Source organism: Uloborus diversus, chromosome 8, assembly GCF_026930045.1.
Source record: "Uloborus diversus isolate 005 chromosome 8, Udiv.v.3.1, whole genome shotgun sequence".
Classification (NCBI taxonomy): domain Eukaryota; kingdom Metazoa; phylum Arthropoda; class Arachnida; order Araneae; family Uloboridae; genus Uloborus; species Uloborus diversus.
In genome coordinates this window covers 52146006-52167409 of record NC_072738.1, presented here as the reverse complement: position 1 = coordinate 52167409, position 21404 = coordinate 52146006, and the positions used below count along the sequence as shown (strand labels likewise).

Below are 21404 nucleotides of genomic sequence, written 5' to 3'. Positions count from 1 at the left end.
GACAAAAAATGCAGCTCTTATTTTATAAATAATTTGACTACTTATTAAAAAGCATGTCGTTGCAATTAAGTTGTTTTTGGCAAGCTGAACTATTATCCAAGCAACAATTAATGTTTTCTAAAATAAAAATTTTCTTTCTTACTTATTAACACGAGTTGTTTTACCTAAATTTAGTTAGAGCAAATAAGGTAAAATGTTCCTTTAACAACTATTGCATCAATCAATTTTGAGAATAATAAATATTATATATTTTTTACAGCTGAAATATCTAGAAAACTTACGAAAATCACATTAAGTTTAAAAAAATAATAATTCACACTTTAACCAACAGTTATTGTTTGACAAACAGGACCATTTCAAGGTTTTCAGCTGCCCTAAGCGAGCTTTGAAAACTCCACCCCATTTTAATACCATGGCATTATAGCAAAAGCTTGAAGTCATTAATTTTTAGCAACTTAACCTCCTAATTAAAATTTTATAATACGTATTACTTTCAGATTAAAAAATTTAGGAGCTTAAAATTTTTACTGATATTTAAATTAATACTGCTGTGCTTAAAACATAAACTATTTACCAAGTTTAAAAAGAAACTAATAAGTAAATAACTGCAATTAAAATTGAATGTTTAGTAATAAAAAACTTTATTTCTTAATCGTTTTGCAGCCCACAAGAATCTGCAGCTTTACACAAATACCTGATTATGCCTACTAGTGGAAACGGATCTGCAAATAAATATGTCATCCATGCTGCTATTTGGGAATTTGATTGGTAGATGCAGAGGTTACTGCGCTGCAAAGTGTTGCAATTTGAAATAAAATGCCTGCATACTTTTTTGCAGATAAGAAGTTTAGTGACAGATGGGGCTGTATACAAGGAGTAGGTTTTTAGAGTTCCAACTCAAACCCCTTCTAGAATTATTAAAAACCACTCTAAAAAATGCTTTTCGTTATACTTTTATGTCTGAATTTTTTTTTATTTTTATTTATTTTTCTAATTTTATTTCAAAAACAAAAACTTTTGTTATTGAGAAATTGTGGTTTTTTTCTTATTATTTCAAAAATCATTTCCACAAAACAGTATAGCATTTTTCTGCAGAATTTGAAAACCCGACACTAACAAAAGACATTGAAATTCTTTAATTTGAAACTGCCTAGTCTACATTTAACATATTTTTATTATTCTAAACAGTGTGAATTTAAGAAGTATTATTTTGAGTGCGTGTAAATGAGTATACACATCTTTCATTTGGAGTAATCAAGAAGACATGGATTATTTAATAAAGGTACAGGGGATTTACACAGTGTACATTTCAGATTTTTTCCTCCATTAAATAGATATGTAACTAATATTTTATATTTGCTTTATAACAGCTATCCTTACAAAATTCAACAGAATATATAAATAAAATCAAATTTAATAATTGATCATATAGTTTTCGGGAGAATTGTGAAAGCCTCCCCGAAACTTAAGTGTGGTTACGGCCCTGATAACAGTTGAATTAAACGACCAATATATTTCTCTAATACACAACTTCCCAACTCCTTCTTAATTACCTTTAAATATCCTGAATTCCTATCCATAATATAAATAAAACCGAGAATATATGTGTGTGTATGTTCCCTATACAAATCCAGTTTTCGTCGGATCTCGACCAAATTCGACAGGGAAATACTTGGGAACCCAAAAAAGGAACACGGGGGGGGGGGGGGGGGGGGGGGGGGCTTTCAAACGCCAAAAAAGAACCAAACTGTTCAAATTTTAATTATAGGAACCGAAAATGGCATTAAATGTCCTCTCTCTACCCAAAATAATTATCCAATTTCTTTGATTCAGGTCCCATTCGAAAGTCCGCGAAAAACACCAGTAGAGTTCCTTCATCTCCTTCGAATTTCAAAAAAAAAAAAAAAAAGGCTGTAAAATCTCCGGTAAAAAAAATCAAAAAGCACTGCTAAGCCTAATGGAACAGAAATTTTTAAATCAGAAAATTATCGCTTGCGTGATCTCATTTTAAATTAGCGTTCAGAAGGTTGCCACTTTTTTTCCTTGGCCATGACTTAACAAAATTTTGCTTTTGTTTTGATGTAAAAATTTTCCCTTTTGATTATTATTTGGCGATTTATCCTCTTTTTTTTTTTGAATTTTAGTTGTACTTATGGAGTGTATCGTTTAATTCTTTTAGGAACTTTTGATTTGCTGTTTTCTTTCTTTGAGAAGGATTATTTTGACGGGAAATTTTATAGTTTTTATTTTTCCCTCTAATTGAAGCCTGATTGTTGAACATGTGTCACTCACTTGACATAATTTTTATTTTCGAGGTGGGCCGTGCAAAGCCGGGCAATGCAGCTAGTAATCAATAAAACCCAAAATGGAACTTTGATTGCTCGAAGTGAGAACTATGCAAAAAATTTCTAGTTTAAAGGATTAAACTTTTAAAAACTGGAAGAACATCAGATGAACCTTTAGTATATATAAATAAAAACAAACATAAGGAATATTAACCATCAAGACAAAAACAGAAAGTTTTAGAATTACATAAAATTTATATCAAATAATATAAATTTTCAAAATTACAAAGTTTTAATTTTGATTTTCACTAAAGACAATTAATGTTTAATTATTTTTGTGCATAAAACTGACCTTAAACATTTCAATCCTCTAGCAACAATAATGTTTAATAACTAGTTCCAAACAAATTATATTTGAAATTTTAAATACATTTTCAACAATCGACAATTTATTTACAGAAAATATTTAATGATTACTGCCTCAGCAAAATCATAGCCTAATCTAGCACAGAGATAATAATACAATAATGCAAATTTTATCTGGCTAATAACAACTTGAAAATGTATAATATACTTCACACTCTAGAACGTAAAAAATTGCAAAATGAAAAAACAACTAACAATGGAAACTGAACATACTTTAAACACCTCCAAATGCCAAATGACTGGTGTGGCCGAAGAGGAACATCTGTTATCACAGGGGAAAATCTTTCATAGGAGCTACAATTGCAGAATTCAAACCTTGGTAGAGTGACTGATCTTGGAGCGGCTGAAACCGAATTAAAAGGACCAAAACTAGCTACAGATGATTGAAGTCGGGTTTTTACAACTTCCAAAGGACAAGTGGCTATAGCACCAGCTGTGCCACCAAGGCTGAAATATGATATATTTTTAATGTCATTAAAAAAATTTCAATCACCAAAAACAATAAAAGTATATAGGTATTAAATGTTTAATGAGAGATCTCCCCACAAAGAAAAGACAACTCTTTGATCAACTACTTGAAAAACACAGGCCCGTAATTTTAGGGGGGCAAAGGCTCAGTGTCAGAAATAAGTGGTCCTTAGTCGCATTTTGAGACAAAAAAAATTAATTTGATGCATAGATTAAGAAAACTAGGTTACTATATTCGCCTCAGTTCTAAAGTTTTGGATTGAACCAAAGCTTTTCTTTCCCTGACTTATCATGATTGAAACCAGCAATTGCATGCATGACGTGCAGTAGGGCTGGGCAATGCATCGCCAAAAAAGTGGTGTGAATCCCTCATTGTTAAACTGGTTTAGAGTTTCTCTCTAAACTAAACCAATGCCTCGATACCGCTTACTCTGATGTACAGACACCTTTCCAGGGTTACTGCCATTTTGATCTCTAATTTTTCCACATTAATGTTAAATTAGCAGTGTGTCAATCCAATCTGGCTTAACAATAAAGGTGAAAAGAGTTAGATCTTCATTTCTAACAAAATATGTAAGAAAATCACATGTTGTTATTAGTCATTCACAAAAGATATTAGGTTAAGTTTATCAAAGAGTCCCTTGCCAGAAAAAAATGAAAATTTTAAGAGCAAAATAGCAACAAAAAATGCAGTTATATATTTTGGTGTTACATACTGTGAAGTTCCTAGCACAGGCGTCACACGGGTTGATAACTCGTAGTATCACAAAACCCCCTCCACCCCATTTTAGAACATACATTATGTAAATATGAAATTTATACAATTTTCAGAAACAACAGATTCCTATTTTTGTAGCGTAACAGAAGTTTGGAAGACAAATATAAACTGTGAATCCATTTCATGCAAAATTGCCATCCGGTGTGGAACCCTCCTCCCCCTCTTCTGGTTACAAGGAACCCTTTTTTAATGCAATATGTAAACTTTTGAGTGGAATGCATGACTTTGCATGTATTTACTCACAACTTTTTGCATTGAAAAAACAGGTAATCTCAAAACTTGGCTTCAATATTTTTCACTAACTTGCGATTTTAGCATGCTTTATTATACAAAATTTTTTTTCTGGTACTGGAATCTATCAATTCGTATCTACCATGGCATGCCATTTTCATACCTTGTAAATATTTTGTAAAATTTTAACAAACAAGTTTAAGTTTTAAAAAAATCGAGATGAATCGCTACATTGTGATGCATGCTACATAGCGATGTAAGGTGAGCGATGCATTAGGATGTAGAAATTTCTACATCAACGAGCCCTAATGTGCAGAATAAATTTATAAGAGTGAACTTACTCTAGGTGTCATTTTGACATTTAACTTTAAATTTTTATTTTTAACACTTCATGTACTCGATGCACATTGCATAGGGGTGGACAAAAACAATTAGAAGTCATGACCCCATAAAAGTCATTTGTGACTAGCCCCAAAGTTTATGTGCACGCCCCTGTGTGTTGTGTTACAAAATGCTCACATATCAAACATTTGTGACTGAAAAGAAACTTGGAATGTTCATCTTAAATTTTATGTATCATTTACAGTGCTAAGTATAATAATTTATGAACTAAAATTATTAAGACAGGGATTTTCTTTTATGCTAACCATGTATAGATAATACAGCAGTACACAATAAATCTAGAGAAAACTGGGAGGAAATAAACAAATTGAGTAGGTATGAGACAAAAATCAAATGAAAATTATAAAGGAAAAATAATGCTTCTTTTAAGAAGAAAAAGATTAAAGACAAAACCAAGTGAAACTTAGAAATATTAAGGATTTAAAAAATGATTCAAATCATTGACATCCCTGCAAAAAAGTCAATGATAGTTATACACATTGAAAATTCAACCCAGGTCTCGATTTCAACTTAGGGGTGCCACGGGCAAAGAAAACATTGACCCCCCCCCTGTTCTCCAACATTTCCAATTTTAATTATACAATTGTATTCACAGACATATATGGTGATGAAATACTTAAAGAGCATGACAGTGATCATAAGAAATATGCAAAAACGGAAAATTTTGAGCTTCAACACCAAATATTGACAAAATATGATGTTGCACAATTTCATTTTTCATACCACACTGCAGAATAGTAAACAAACACAGCACACAAACTTGTTTGGGCTAAATATATGGGGACCCCCAAACCAGTGAAGACCCTGGACAAGTGCCCCACTTGTTCATTTCTTAGATGAGCTTTTAAATTCAATGTGGACAAGTGCCCCATTTGTCCCTACAGAAATTGAGGCATGGTTCAACTTTTGATCTGACAAACATAAATAAAATTAATTTCTTAGAGCATAACCATTGCTGTAAGTTTAAAGAAAATTGGATAACGGATTGAGAGCAATGAATGGGAAACATTTATTTTTTTATCCAGCTTAATCATCCGTATTAATAGTGCTAGTTAGCTTTAAAAAGTAAAAGAGGATTTTAAACACATGATATATATATATATATATATATATATAATATAATTGGAATTGCCAACTGAAATTAATGCACTAGGGAGTTAGGAAACTATGTGGGTCCTTTAGTTGAATATATTATTTTGATAAGCAGCTACAATTTATTATTAAACAAAAATTTTGATGATCATCGGTTAAAAAATAAACCGTACGAAGGCACTGAATTACACAACCAGTGTAAACAAACAAAAGAACGTTAAAAGCATCAAAAACATCTCACATCCCCGTGTCGAAAAAGAAGCGTGTACCGGAATTTTAATAACCGACAAAAACTAATGAGATCCATTCACATATAGGCGTGTATACGAACATGATTAAAAACAATAACGTTGAAAATGCAGCCTTGTTTACTAATATTCATCAAAAGAAAGTAATGTTTATCGTTATGTCAACTGAGATTTTGAAGATACTAGTCAAGAAGCATAACACAAGTTAATAGAGAAAATTGAGGAATACGTAAAAATCCAACGCGGCATGTTTCGACAAGAATTTGAATCATATACACCGAACATAGTTCATGTGAATCATTGTAATTGCTCACCCTCCAGCTACGAGATGTACTATAGTGTGATACTGCGACATGCCATCTACATTTAAAATACGATATTCAAACTTTCACCAAATTTCAATCACTGTACTCGATCACAAAAGTTCGAAATCCAACGATAAACTAGTAAAATTACGCGCTTACTATGTCGGAGAAACATTGCACACATTAAATTATGGTTGCCACGAATAAAACTTCGACGTCGCCAAGTAAAGCGAAACTTTTTCGCCAATGTTTTCAAGATGGGCTTTTAAATTCAATGCGGAGACATCAGTAAGCGGGTTAATTCAAGTACAAAAATATAGTTGTTAATTTTTTTTTTCAAACAGTTGGAAATGAATTTATTGATTTTTTGTAAATTTCTGCACACAATAAATCTCACCATTTGAATTGGCCTTTTTAAAAATAGTTATCAAGTAAATGTTTGGTGGATATTTTTTCCCCCGTTTTTAACGACAAAGAAGTTTTTATTTGAAGTTTTCAGAGTTGGAATACATCCTGTTGGAATAACATCAACAGAATTCATCATGTTGCGCTTTCCATGCATTAATATCAACATTTAATTAAGTTTTTTTAAACGACATTGCTTATTGCGCAATTCAGAATTACGAGTTCATTGATAAATTCGCCAATTCTGGCAACTCCTACGACGCACAAGTCCGCAAGAAACGATCATGATGCCAGCACGTGAACAAGTGGTCTTGATTGGATGCCCGAAGCCACATGACCAACATCCCGCCTAACGTTGTTTAGAAATTTTCTCTTTGAAGCATGCATGCATGCAAGGAGCGTCTGTGTTCTGTGTGGATCTTGTCACGTATGCTATCTCCTTCACCTGGCCGATTTGCCGACTAGGATAGACGATTTTCTTCCTTTTTTCTCATTTTAAGATAGGAAAATTTGTTTATTTCCTATGACCTTCATTAATGTCCCTGTTTTCAGCATTTCTTCAGGTTATTACCCTGTAAATATCTGCTTTCGTTTTTCTGAAACACTTTTAAGTTTGCTTTGTGCTTGTGTTTTAGTGAAATTAGAAAAATAATATCAGTGTGCGATTAGTTATTGCCGATATATCGGCATTTATACAAACATTTATAAAACTATTCACAACAAAAGCGTTATTTGTTCTGAAATAAATATTTTCAGGAAAAAAAACTTCTTTCAATTTTCATTCAAACTCGCCTAAACAAACCCTCCTAGAAAACGAAAGCGTTCTCTCCGAATGGAACGAACAAGGTCACCCCGATGAGAGCGCATTTGACCTCCCCAAAAGTTCCTTATCCGGCAAATTTTGAGACACTGCAGCATTAAGACATTTTTTTTAAATATAATAAATTAGAAATAATTTTTAGATTAAAGTGTGTTGGCTTTTATTTTATCATTGACTGAAATTCGACAAATTAAGCCCCTCCCCCACTTTTTGGGGGAGCAAACGGCTGAAAATTTCTTTTCTACACAATGAAATCTTTGCTTGTTATCAGTTAAAAACTTTTTTTGTTTGCGGCAAAGGAGGCATTGATAGCGTTTATTGTTTTTCGTATATTTGTAATTTTTCACAATAACTAATTCAAACTAGCGAGTTTATTCGTAAAAATTAGACTTCACTTTTTATTTTTGCTTGGAATGTTATATAACCAGTGTGTATTTACATATAAGCTGACGGGGAGCAAGTCGGGGCACCTTGCACGTGTGGCAAATTCTGGTTGGCGGCAAATGCACCCATTTCTGTTATTTTCGTTGAAACTCGATATAAAGACTTGAAAAACGATAGGTAGGGGCGGCAGTTTCAAGATTTGTCCTGGCTCGGAAAAAAAGTAGATCAGGCTGAGAGCGATAAGTCATTAACTTTATTGAAAATAGTAGCAAAAAAAAAAATTTTTTTTAATTGCATTAAAATTTAATTGATGACTTTCAATTATTTATTGTTGAAATCAAATGTGATTTGATAGCTTTTTAGCGCGAGTGGTGCTCCAACAGCCCAGGGCAACTTTGAACCTTAATGCTCCTTTATGTATGATAATTAGGCTTGCCAGATTTCTGAAGTGTTCAATCGGGATGCCAGAATTCTACCCCCCCCCCTCCCCCCGTATTCATAAAGTTACACAACCCTGATTTTTGGAATGTTTTATAGAGCAGTTTATTCTCAACTAGTGGTACCCGCACGGCTTTGCCCGTAATAGAAAAATTAAAAGATCTTTTGGTTCGCCTGTTTATTTACAAATAATGCATGGTGAATTTTCTCGCCAATTGGCTTGTACCCATGTTACGGTTCCACGTTATAATAATTTCGTATCTTGCAAATTGGCTTGTGCCCATGTTACGGTTCCACAATTTCGTAATTTACTCGTCCATCTTATGATATTTTTGTTCTTAAAATTGGAATAGAAAAAGAACCACATTGAATTTTCGAAAAATCGCTTCGAGGTGCACACCCCCATGCTACAAGCTAACTTTGCCAAATTTCATGAAAATCGGCCGAACGGTCTTGGCGCTATGAGAGTCACAGAGATCCTGACAGACAGAGAGACTTTCAGCTTTATTATTAGTAAAGATGCCATGAATAAATGGTTGCTAATTATGAACTAAAAACAAAAGTAAGAAAAAATGACAAAAACAGATAAAATATGAACACTTCACTTAGATGTGAATATTTACAATTTATTTTAGTCAGAAAAAACACTTCCGAATGAGAAATAAAAAACTGAACAATATTTAGATATACTTTTTATTTTATAGGACTTCGTTTTGACAACCTTTTTTTTTATTATTTTTTATTTTTTTAAATCCTCACACGCTAATCCGGTATTAATTTTACAAGTTAATGTTACAAATGATAAAGTAACTATCCCCTAAATATTTCTCCACAGTTAAGTATTTTTAGACCTTTTTGTTCATTTGTAATCAAAGTTATATTTTTTCGGGACGTGAAAAAAACCGGCCAGGACACCGGGATTTTGTCTGAAAACCGGGACGTCTGGCAAGCCTAATGATAATGAGCTTGAAAAAAAAAAAAGTATAACTGTAAAAGGAAGAACTTGAGTTTACACAGAACATTTGTTGGAAAGTAAATACAAAATCCTAAGTATGGATGTAAATTTACTAAAACATTCTCCAAATCCAAATTACTACTATTTTCAAAACCTGAACTGAATGATAGTGATATCCTTTTATTTCAATTAAACTAAAGCAGTGGTGCCCAACCTCTTTTTTTTACCTGAGAGCCTTAACTGCTAAGATGAACTCTCGCGAGCCAGAACGCATATAAAACGAAAATGTGTTTAAATCTTTTTTGTGGATAACATGATAAAATGCTACAAAGTTTCCATCCGTTTTTTAGAAACAAAATTCGAATGTTTGTTGCAAATTTGAAGTCAAATAATTTTGACTTTTAATATGCAGAGCAAACAGAAAAAAAAAAACAAACAAAAAAAAAAAAAAAACGAGTAAAGAATATCTGTTGTTTTAGAAGGTTCCAGAAAATATTTTAAAACTTATAACATAGAACATAACAATGAGCGTCTTGGATCGGTGTCGCCGGCAGTAGGTTAGGCACCGCTTAACTGAAGGTTTTTTTTTTTTTTTTGTTTGTTTGTTTGTTCAAAAGCAAATGTTAACAAACTTTCAATCAGAGAGAGAACCAATGTTTTCCAATTCAGTCATCAACTTCTATTTTCTAACTTTACCTGCATTTCTCTCAGTTCAAGTGCAAATTATTACAAATGCTTCTTTTTAACAATTAAAGTAATTTTCGGAAAATACAGGTGTAGGGTCCGCAGACCTCCTAATTTTTCTTAGTTTCTACTTTTTTTTTTAATTTTGAAAAAAATTCCTTTTTTTTCCTATTTGTTCCTATTTTTTTAAATGCATAATCTTGCTTCCTCCTGTTTACCGAGACTACTGTAATTTCCTGCACCTTATCCACAGATTATGTTATGAAAGTGCAAAATTATTGACTCACTCGGAAAAAACGAGAGAGGTGGTCTGTGCTTTTTTTCCTCAAAGTTAAAACTATTCAACATTAATGTACAGTTTTAAAAAAAAGGCTGCTCTTGTGCCTGTAATGTTGTTTATTTTGAACAGATTTCCTTATACTATATTGATTAAACAACCTTTCATGTAAAGAAGAAGCTGTCTCTGTTAGCACTCCCCCCCCCCCCCCCTCAATAGTACAGTAAAACTAAGCGGAAAAACGCAAAACCCAAACATCAAAAAAAAATTTTTTTTGAATCTGTTTCAAATTACTTCTTAACCTTTCAACAAAAAGGGGTAAAATGTTCTTGCATTTCGTGCGTTGGGTTTGGAAGAAAGGGAGCGAGGACGAAAAAAATTCTCTTTTTTTAATAAAAATTTCTATTACTTAAAAAAAAAATTACTCAAAAATCGTAGAAAACCACTCTCTATTATAGTAAAATAATATACTCTAATAAACAAAAATGCTAATGAACCGGGTGCCCAGACGAGGGGGGTGGTCCCATGGTGCTGATTGTGCCACTGGAATTTTTAAGAAATTTTTCTGAAGGGGTATTTCTTTCTTTAAAATTTAACTTTTTAATTAATTTACTTTGGCTTTCATTCTGGAAGGTTACTCCGTAACGCTTGAGGGATGGGTCATCGCTTTTTTTTGGGGGGGGGGGGAGAAGGATCCTGTAATTTGCATTCTAAAATCAAAAATTGCAGTGAAGTTCACGGACAAATGCCATTTATTTTTAACTTTTCGAAAAAAGTAAAAATGCCGCACAAGTACAATGATATAGAAATGTCAGAAGGCTCATCCTAAAATGATCTAAGTGAACTCGGAAAACAATTTAGTTGTAACTGGAGTCATTTAACTGTTTAGAGTGCTGGAATAATATCAAAAACTAAATGAATGTGAAGTCCCCCAAAAAGTCCTAATTGACTGAGTTTCCTTTGTCTTTCTTAATTAATTTACTCCAATTTTTCCAATCTTTTGCCATCCCCGCATGGGGGGGATAGACCGAAATCGCCAATAGTAAGACAGGAAATGCTGCAATTCTTCACCCTCTACGTCGGTGGGAGTTCTTGTTCGCTAACACCAAGCTACTTCTCTTTTACGCAGATTGTTATGTGAATTATGCTAAATGTGCGGACATATACTTGAGAAACTTTTGAGTACATTATGCGATAATTTTTTTTTATAAATGTATTAAATCAAGCTACCCAACAATCCAACGCAATGATAAATTTTGGTGGTCCAGAACCTGAAGTGACTCAACAATAGATCAAGTCTTGATGAGAGCAATGAGCAAAACAACAGTAGAATTTCACTAAAAAGGATTGGATTTCACATGGTTATAATCTGTCATATCTGATTAACATTCGTTTTACTGTCCTAAAATCCTGGTCGCAAAGGACAAACGAATGTCCTATCAGAGGAAAGTCATCAGCAATCTTGTGAAATTTCTTTAGTGTTATTTCTAGAAAAAGTCCTGCAATGTTGCTCTTATTTTGACCGGCGTATATCTAACTGAAAGCATACAGTTTTTTCGCAGTTCCTAGAGTGATGTTAATAAAACCCCTGAGAAATTAGCGAATTTTTCATTCGGATACTTTTCTGCCTTGTCTCTACCCAGGTCGTGATTTCGAATCGCCCCCTCCCCACAAACCCTCCTAACTGACGCATCTACCAGTACCGTAATAATGCAAAATCAAAGGAGTTATTTGTTTTTACTTCATTATGCTAAAAAAGCTAGTTCTTCTATGATCTTGATTCATATTCCATAGTACCATTCCTTCATTCGCGATTAGTACAAAAAGTACGGGACTTTGGTGTTCTTTCTGCTCTAACAAAAAATGTGCCCCTAAATAAAGTGCTTTGTTGAACAAGAATTGACTTCTCTGGTACACTAGTCGATTTCTCTACATAAAAATATGGTAAAACCACAGCTAACTCAATTTTGAAAAAAATGTGACTTATGCCCTTTCTGAAATAATCGATTTAAATATGGGTAAGCTATTCTCATTTTTGATGGGTATGAAGATGGAGAAAGCACCAAAGAAATATCATCTGCGTCCTATTTCAATAGCCAAGCTTTCTGCTAATAGCTACTTGAAATATATAAGTAAAGCATTTTCTTAAGCAAAACAAATTCCCGTTCGGTCACTCGTCAGGTCAGTACTAGTTCTATATTAGCTACCAGTTTGTTTGGCACTCTTGGCTTCCTTAAGAGGCTTTCGACCTCCAGGACAATTACTTCCTATGCCGGGCTGATGAGTGCTAATAAGCACGAAACTGCAGTCCTCGGCTGGAATGACTGAGCTGGCTATAGGGGCAGTAACTTACTGAAAATTTCCCGATATTTTTATCTTGAATAAATTTTTTAATGGTTTTCTTTAATTGAAAAAAAAAAATGTTTCATAAACGTGGAATAGCTTTGTAGCTCTTTTTTCATAGTTACATTTGTCTTCAGGATACTTTAGATGCATTTTTTCTTCCTTTTTTAGAACAATATTTTCCATTTTTTATTAACACGCTTTTATTAGCTTCACCTGTATGTATGTAACCGCTGTAAGCGGGCGTGAAGGCGTGCACCGCACGCGTGCGCCACGTTCAAGGGGGCGCCAAATTCAGCCTCACCAGAGGCCTCACCTTGCTAAATCGGAAAATAAATAAATAATAAATAAATAAAAGTAAAGACAAATTAAAATTTTGACTCTCTAAAAAATAATGTTGACTTAAAACGCTGCCCCCCAATCCCTCTCCCCCATAGGAGAACATTTATTAGTGCGAGACAATTCAATGATAGCGAGAAAGTGTTCTTTCAGCTTTATTCTTGCTATTAGCTGTGGCCAGTACCGAAGAACAAACAGGCGGAAGATAGGTAGATAATAGGCATTTCGGCCACTTTGCCGTCCCCTTCAGAGCATCAGGCGAAAATCGTAGTAAAAAACGCGGGACTAGAGTGTGAAGTTTGACGGCTGGACGCGATATCTTCTTTCTGTCATCTGTCAAGGCAAGGTCATGTTAAACATAAGGAAACAGAGGGCATTCCGAAGAGGGGGGCGAGCGGGGCGCCAAGATATGAGAGGGGGACGCCGTAAACTGAGCTTCAATTCATTTTTTTTTTAATTTTTTCATTTTAATTAGGTATATTTCTTAAACAGTTTTTAAAAATGCCAACACATAAAGACAGGAATTAAAGCTAATGTGACGTTAGATTTAAATCCTGTTTTTTATGATACACAAAGGTAACATATTTAGTTATGTAATGATTAAAATTTGTTATTAACAGCAATTAAGATATGAAAATATCTTAGTTGTTGATAATAACTAGCTTCATTTTTTGTATAAGTGTGTATGGGGGGGGGGGGGAGGTGCACGAAAGTATTCGCCCTGGGCGTCGGCGCCGTTGTCTCTTTGTAAGAGACTGTATGAGGAATCAGAGCCTTGTACTTTGGTAGACATGTTTCCAGGGCGAGATACGGTCATGTGCACAAGGAGCACTAGCCCAGAGCACTAAATCCGCAGTTAACCGTTTCATATGTTCAAGTAATTTCATATCGCAATTACAGTTGAATGTGAATATTTTTTTTAATCTCACAATTTTAATCCCTTTCACAAATTTCAAAACCATTCCAAGCTTTATTCAAATTGCACTATTATTATATCTTAAAGCTATTTAATAGATGCTTGAAACATTTTTATGCTGCCAGGCAAAAATTTCCGAAATCTTATGTTATTCCGTATTTTTATCACGTATATCACTTTTTTTATGTTATTGATACTTATACATATAATAATCCATAAAGCAGATTCGCAAGACATTGTCTAATTAGGTCTGGTTGCAATAATATGTAAGTATCAAAATGTGTTATTACTTAATTATATTGCATTTTAGGGAGGGGGGCGGGGGGGCTAACATCATTGAAAGTCTTCAAGAACTACGCTTTTTTAGATTCAATTTCTAAAAATTGCCGGTCCTCTATAAATTTATTATGAATCATGGGTTGTCTACATTCTCAATTTCAAGAGTCAATTTCGAAAAAATTTTGAGAGTAGACCCCAGAATCTCTTTAGCCCTTAACCTTACCAAAAATAGTCTAGAATGCAGTTTTAAGTCTACAAAATTCGAAAAATATCCTGGGATGGGTCTCTCTCTTCCCCTTAAAATCGCCAACGATCATCTAAAGCAGCATTTTTTAGAACTACATTTTCAAACAATTTCCAGGAGAGTGCTCAAAACCTCTTCTCCCCACGTTTTCCCCCAAGATCTTGAGGTTTTCAATAGAGATCTTGGTTTCTTGTTTTTTTTTTTTTTTTTTTTTTTGACATTCTGTGGTTTTTGGCTTCATTGAAGAAAAAGGTATATTTGTTAAATGTTAATAAAATTCACCGGTCGGGCCAGGAGCGAATTGGGAGGAAAATTCTGCTCTGATATATTTAAAAATAAAATAATAATAATAATAATAATAAAACACCCCGAACCAAGTTTGCCGAAATTGAACTTCCAAAAACGTAGTTAAGACAATCTTCAATGGTGTTAGCGATGAGACTCCTTTGGCGAAATAAAAATAAGAGATTTGGTTTATGGACCCCCTCCCAGTCTTCTTAATCCTTTGTCTACTTAATTCTTTTTTAAATTAATTTAAAATAAAAATTTTGGGATAACCACTCCAGTTTTCCTTTTCCAAAAACATTTGACTGTTTTAGTTTTCTATAATGATTTTCTTTTTACCCCAATGCTGTTATTTGATTGAAAAAGAATTATTTTCTATTGTAGTAAAAAGTTGTCTGCATTTTGGATTGAGATTCTTTTTCAGTGATTTCTTGCGTCACTTTCCCCGTTATTTTATTTAAAAGATCGTGCCTCTTTAATTCCTTTAAAAAAGCTTTGTTTTACTTTCAGTTTCTATCTTCCAACATATCAAACTACTAGTACGAATTTTCATTACAAAATCTTAAGCTCTCCCTATTTTTAAATTCATTTTTCCATTGAGGCTTGACATGAGTTTCTATAATGTACTGGAATACGTTTCTTCACTAAAAAATGTTTCAAATCTACTTTCGGCGACCTTTAAAATCATAATATTACAAATTCTCGGTACTACTAAATAATATTTTGAAAATGCATTTATTTTTTATTTTTAAAGGGAAAAAAATTGTTTGGCACTTTTTGTCATTTAGTCATAAAATGCCTTCATGGTCAGTCCGCCCTTATGCAGGGGGGGGGGGGCAAAGGGTGAATTTTCATCCCCCTTTACCGTTAAAAATGAAATTAAATAAAAAAAAACTTAGACGAATTAGAAAATACTTTTAACAAATAAATAAAGAAAGAAAAAAATTTATGTCACTTTTGTGTCCATGAGTGTCGACAGGGGCTGCAACGGTTGAATTTTAAACCACTGACTTTTTTAAAATAAAAGTAAAATTAATTTTGAAACAATATTATTATTTTTTTTTCAGAATGAGTTTTTAAAATTTTTAAAACAATCATTAATATTAAATGACTGAAATTAAATTCATTTGAGAAGAGGACAAATTGCAAAATACTTAAACTTCAATGTACATTAAGAAAAAATATTAATCCCATGCTTATAGAGTTCCAGCGGGGGGGGGGGGGGTCGCAAGGGGGTGTATTTTCATACCCTAGCTTTTTAAAATAAAATTTAACTTATTAAACGAGGGGGGGGGATTAAACATGACAAACACGCAAAGAATATTTTTATCCCTTTCATGTACATAAGCACCGGCAGAGACTGCAAAAAAGGTACATTTTCACCCCTAGCTTTTGAAAATAAAATTTAATTAATCTGAAAGGTAATATTAATTTCACACGTTTTATGACATAATTTTTAATGGTTATTTGTATTAGATAGGTAACATTTAATTTATTTTAAGCAGAGGACAAATTGCAAAAATGTGATTAAAAAATAAATAAATAAAATAAAATAAAAAAATAAATAAATAAAACGAACATTACATTAAATAAAGATGAAACTGAAAACGTATGTAAAAAAATAAATTTCAAAAAACAGCTTTTTGTTTTGGGAGATTTACATGCGGGTGAGCCCCCCGTCCCCCTGCGCGTGATCCTGCCGGTGCCCATGATTGTTATAGTGTCTATACGTTCAAAATTGCGCTCCTTCGAAGCATCCGAATTCTTTAAATTATTGAACGACAAATTGTGATATTTTCTTAAACATCAAGTGTCCGAAGATCGAAATTTTGCATTTTGGGGGGGGGGGGGGGTTATTGTGGATTCTTAGATAGTTCGATGGTGAAATGATATTATAGACGGAATTTTACATTTTGTTTTAATTGCATTGAAGAAATAACGTAGCTTCTTGTATCTTGTGTTCAAGTTTGAGAGATAGTTAAGCCTTTAAAATCCTTGAGGCTCTAAACAGAATATTTGTGCGTCGTAAAGACGCATGATAGAAGTGAATTTTTTTTATTACTGGGAAACACTTAATAATTGTAGGAAGAGTCGAGGCCTGATTAACCAAAAGGCTCGGGAAGCTTGAGCTTCCCCTCAGAATTTTTAGGGGACCCAAATATTGCTGTAAAACTGTGCTTAACAATTCTATTTTCTGCTTTTGACTCCTTTTTTAAAAGAGATTGCAAACATTTTGAACTTGCTAAAGAAAAATGTTTGAAAGAATCAAGTTATTGAAAGAGAAGAAACATTTGTTAAAACGTAGATACAAGTTAGATTTTCAAATATGGGATTTGATTCAACTCTGTTGCAATGTACTTTTATGACATTCAATTCAAGGGCAACATATGTAATAAACAAAATTTCTCTCAGTCGGGTAAGGTGAAATAAACTTAAATCTGAATTCTGCTGGACCACTTTGCACAGAATGATTAGAAAATATTCCCCGAACAAAAAGTGGGGGCCCCAAACTGAGGTCAAGCTTCCCCTAATTTCAGAGATTAATCGGGCCCTGGGAAGAGTTGTATTGCCTGTCAATTTGACGAACTCGATGAACCAGTAACTCTTCCTAGAAATACTGCAGGTGCTGGCCGACATATCCTTCATTTTGGTTCCAAGACCGCTTTGGATCCAAACTTGTTTCAAGTACTTGTAAATGCAATTTACAAGTCACTGGTCGCTATGTCTTAAAAATAACTGAAAAAAGGTTCAGTAAAACGCATTTTCAGCAAATCCGGCAAAATAACTAAATTTCGTGAGAAAAGAAATGTTTCCCGTTAAAATCTCAATTTTCATACCTAACTTGTTTAAAATGTGAACGAATGTTGAACTTATTCAATAAGTTATCGCCCTATGGCCCGGGCTAATAATAATATTAAACGAGCTGATGTGTGCCTCACATGACTTCCTTTTACTCCATTTTAATGTCATTTTCCCATTATTGGCAATTTTAATGTGATTCAATAGTTTAATCTCTAAATATTAAAAACGATGGCCAAATTAAAACCAGATAAAAAAAAATCGCCAAATTTTCCGCCAAGTTGGCGACAAAACTTGGCGACCAAAAGACTGGCGATATATCGCCAAGTGTCCGCCAAATTGTAACACCACTTAAGTTTGCATTGATATTAACAATGATTTCCCCCCAAAAAGGTGCAAAAGACCCCCTTAGGAACATCCGAAAGCAACCAAAAGGGGAGGTGCACAACTAGACCCCACTACGAGTCTATGTACCAAATTTCAACTTTCTAGGACATACCATTTTTGAGTTATGCGAGATACATACGCACCATACGCACATACGCACATACGCACATACACACATACGCACATACATACAGACGTCACGAGAAAAGTCGTTGTAATTACCTCGGTGATGGTCAAAATGGATATTTCGCGTGTCTATACATTCTTAGGCACTTTTCCGCATGTGGTCGAATCGAAAAAAAAACTCAACATTCATTTGGGGGTGAGCAAAATGGAAATTAAGGGCGATTTTTGAGTGAAAATTTTTTCGCGAATACAATACTTCCTTTTTTGTAAAAGGAAGTAAAAATAGGGATGCATTTCCGGACAATTTTACCATATTCAGCGAGATTAAGGGATCGCGTGATTCGTCCGACCAATCATTTAGACAAGAACGACATGAATTAGAAATTCCAATGTGAACGAGTTGCAGGAATTTAATTTAAAAAAAAATTAGAAGTTTCGACTTTTCGGTATACCGGTATTACTACCTTCCCCCAGATGAGTCGAACCTAAGTTTAATCCTATTATTTGCTCCAGTCGTATTAAAGTAACGCATTCCTTGATTTCTTGTTTCAAGAGGGGTCATTCCGTGTCAAGTGATCCAAAGTTTTTTCCCTCACCTTTTTGTATTTCTTTGAAATTTGGCTCATTAATTGTACCCTTTGAGGTAATCAAATGTCCAAATTTTTAGATTTTTATCTCTATTATTTTTTTATTTATGACACTTTGATTTTTCGAAAAACACTCTTTTTTTCATGGATGCTTGAACATAAAATGGACGATAACTCAGCACCAAATATAGATAAAAAGATTTGGTGAAAAGCATTTTAAAGTACATTAGTTGCTGTTTAATGGGATATGCAACATGACGAATTTCAAAAAAAATTTAATTTATAAAAAATGAAATTTAAATTTTAAATTTAAATTTCTCAGAAAAGGTATAATGAATTTTTTTTAAAAAATTCTCAAAAACTTGTGTGTATTTTATCTTCATTTGTGCAAAGTTTCAAGTTGGGATTTCAATGGGGTCATATTTTTATGAATTTTTAAATAAAATTTGACTTATGAAATAATGACATTTTTCAGATTCTAACTAGTTAAATATGGCGTTCTCTTACTGGGGATGATCTAGTAAGTGGTGATTGATCATGACTATGCTTGAAGTGAGCTGACATGAATTTGTAGATTAGTACCCCCCCCCCCCTCTAAGCCACACAACCACGTTTCATCTTTTTTTTTTTTTCAAAACTGTATTCAAAAAAAAAAAAAAAAAAAAAGCTGGCATGTAAGAGTTATAATCATAATAAACTGGGACGCACGCTGCTAAACATCAGTAGTGACTAAGGCTTATAAATGGGGGGGGGGGGGGGTGTCATAAAAACTAAAAGTCTGAAAAACTTTAACAGACAAATAGAAAAACTCATTTGCAGCTTTTTTTTCTTTCGGAAAGTGGGACGGTAGAGGGGAGGGGACAATCTGGAATGAAGTTTAACAACATGGAAGGTTATGCTCAAACTAGCAAAATTTGTTTAATCTATAACTGCTTTAAATATATGTATAAATAGATCTCGCTGCATTGCTCTCCTTTACAACTGAAATTAAAAAGAAAACCTTAAAGAAAAGAAAAAAAAACAGCTGCACTCCAAATGTTGTAGAAAGACAGTTTTATGCGGACAGACATATGATCTGATGCTTAGATTTATTTTTAGTTCAGTGTCAAAGGAATGGAACAACACGGGGGAAACACTCCTATTTTGCTATGATCTTGGGACAAACTATTTCTTTCGTGCCTCCAAAATTGAAAATTGGTGCAGGGGTAGGGGATGAAATGAATCATAACTCCTTATCAGATAGTGAATTAATCAAGTACACTTTGTGAAGTAAGGATTGAAAAAGAAACACTTGGTCTGAAAAAAAAAAAAAAAAAAGCATCAGGTGAGGCATGACTAATATAGTGTTAATCGTTGGTGTGGGGGGGGGGGGGGTAATGTACTTTGTTTTGATTTAAAGAAGAAAATTTACCAGCTTTTAATATGTTTTCTATTCATTTTGTTTTATTTTATTCATTTATTTATTTTTTACATTTTGAAAATAGTTTTGAAAAAAAAAGTAAATAATAATAAAAGTGGTGGTTTGGGGGGGGGGGGGGGGTCTTGCTTTAAAGAAGAACATTTACCAACTTTTAATAAGTTTACTATTAATTTTGGTTATTTATTTATTTATTTATTTATTTTTACATTTTGAAAAGTTTTGAAAAAAAAAATGATAAAAAGTGGTTGTGTGGCTTAGGGGGGGGGATACTAATCTACAAATTCATGTCAGCTCATTTCAAGCATAGTCATGATCAATCACTACTTACTAGGTCATCCCCAGTAAGAGAACGCTATATTTAACTAGTTAGAATCTGAAAAATGTCATTATTTCATAAGTCAAATTTTATTTAAAAATTCATAAAAATATGATCCCATTGAGATCCCAACTTGAAACTTTGCACAAATGAAGATAAAATACACACAAATTTTTGAGAATTTTTTAAAAAAAAAAATTCATGTTACCTTTTCTGAGAAATTTAAATTTAAAATTCATTTTTTATAATTAAATTTGTTTTGAAATTAGTCATGTTGCATATCCCATTAAACAGCAACTAATGTACTTTAAAATGCTTTTCACCAAATCTTTTTATCTATATTTGGTGCTGAGTTATCGTCCATTTTATGTTCAAGCATCCATGAAAAAGAGACGGTTTTTCGAAAAATCGAAGTGTCATAACTAAAAAAATAATAGAGATAAAAATCTAAAAATTTGGACTTATGATTACCTCGAAGGGTACAATCGATGAGCCAAATTTCAAAGAAATTCAAAATGGCGAGGGAAAAAATTTCCCAAATTTTGGATCACTTGACATGGAATGACCCAGAGGGGAATTTTTTGAAGCGTGAAATGTAGGCTTTTGAAGATTTGTTTAATTCATTAACAGCAATCTATGTTGATTGGTTGTTTAAATTTAAACCTACTGCGGAGTTTAAAAAACTGGTAGATAATTAAAATTACCATACTTTACTGCACTTTGCTTGAAGACCATAAAAAATGCACGTCAAAAATGATAACAATAGTAGTGATACTAATATTACAATACCCAAGAGTATATCTAGTAGCAAAAGAACCAAAGAAAGAAATTACTAAACATATAGTTCGTCAGCCATTCCCTAGATGGTACTACTTTTAAAGCTCTTTGTTACAACTAGCTTTCAGCAGCGCCATCTGAGAACTAATAGACATACTAAACAAGCGAATTGTCACGAGACACAAATAGTAATTTGAATTTGCTAAAACAAAAATAACCTCAAAATCGTTTCATGTCCGAAAAAATTGCAGAGCGTTGCATTTCTTGAAAATTCCTCATAACAAAAGGCTAAAACGTAAAAATTCCTCCTTCCGCACCTTGATTACAAATATTGCAATTCGTCGACTTTATTAGCTCCGTTGGTAGAGACGATTCCAAAGCTTGCGAT

General features: G+C 33.2%; 1 protein-coding gene across 1 annotated transcript in view; it reads right to left on the bottom strand.

The window, feature by feature from the left end:
* Positions 1-6376, bottom strand: part of LOC129227297 (solute carrier family 25 member 36-A-like) — a 33357-nt gene extending 26981 nt beyond the window's left edge. The window contains exons 1-2 of the mRNA XM_054861835.1: positions 6245-6376; positions 2925-3158 (exon numbers count right to left, since the gene is read on the bottom strand). Coding sequence (XP_054717810.1) covers positions 2925-3158; positions 6245-6285 — 275 coding nt within the window. The 5' untranslated portion in view covers positions 6286-6376. The remainder of the gene's footprint in view (positions 1-2924; positions 3159-6244) is intronic.
* Positions 6377-21404: the final 15028 nt, after the last annotated feature.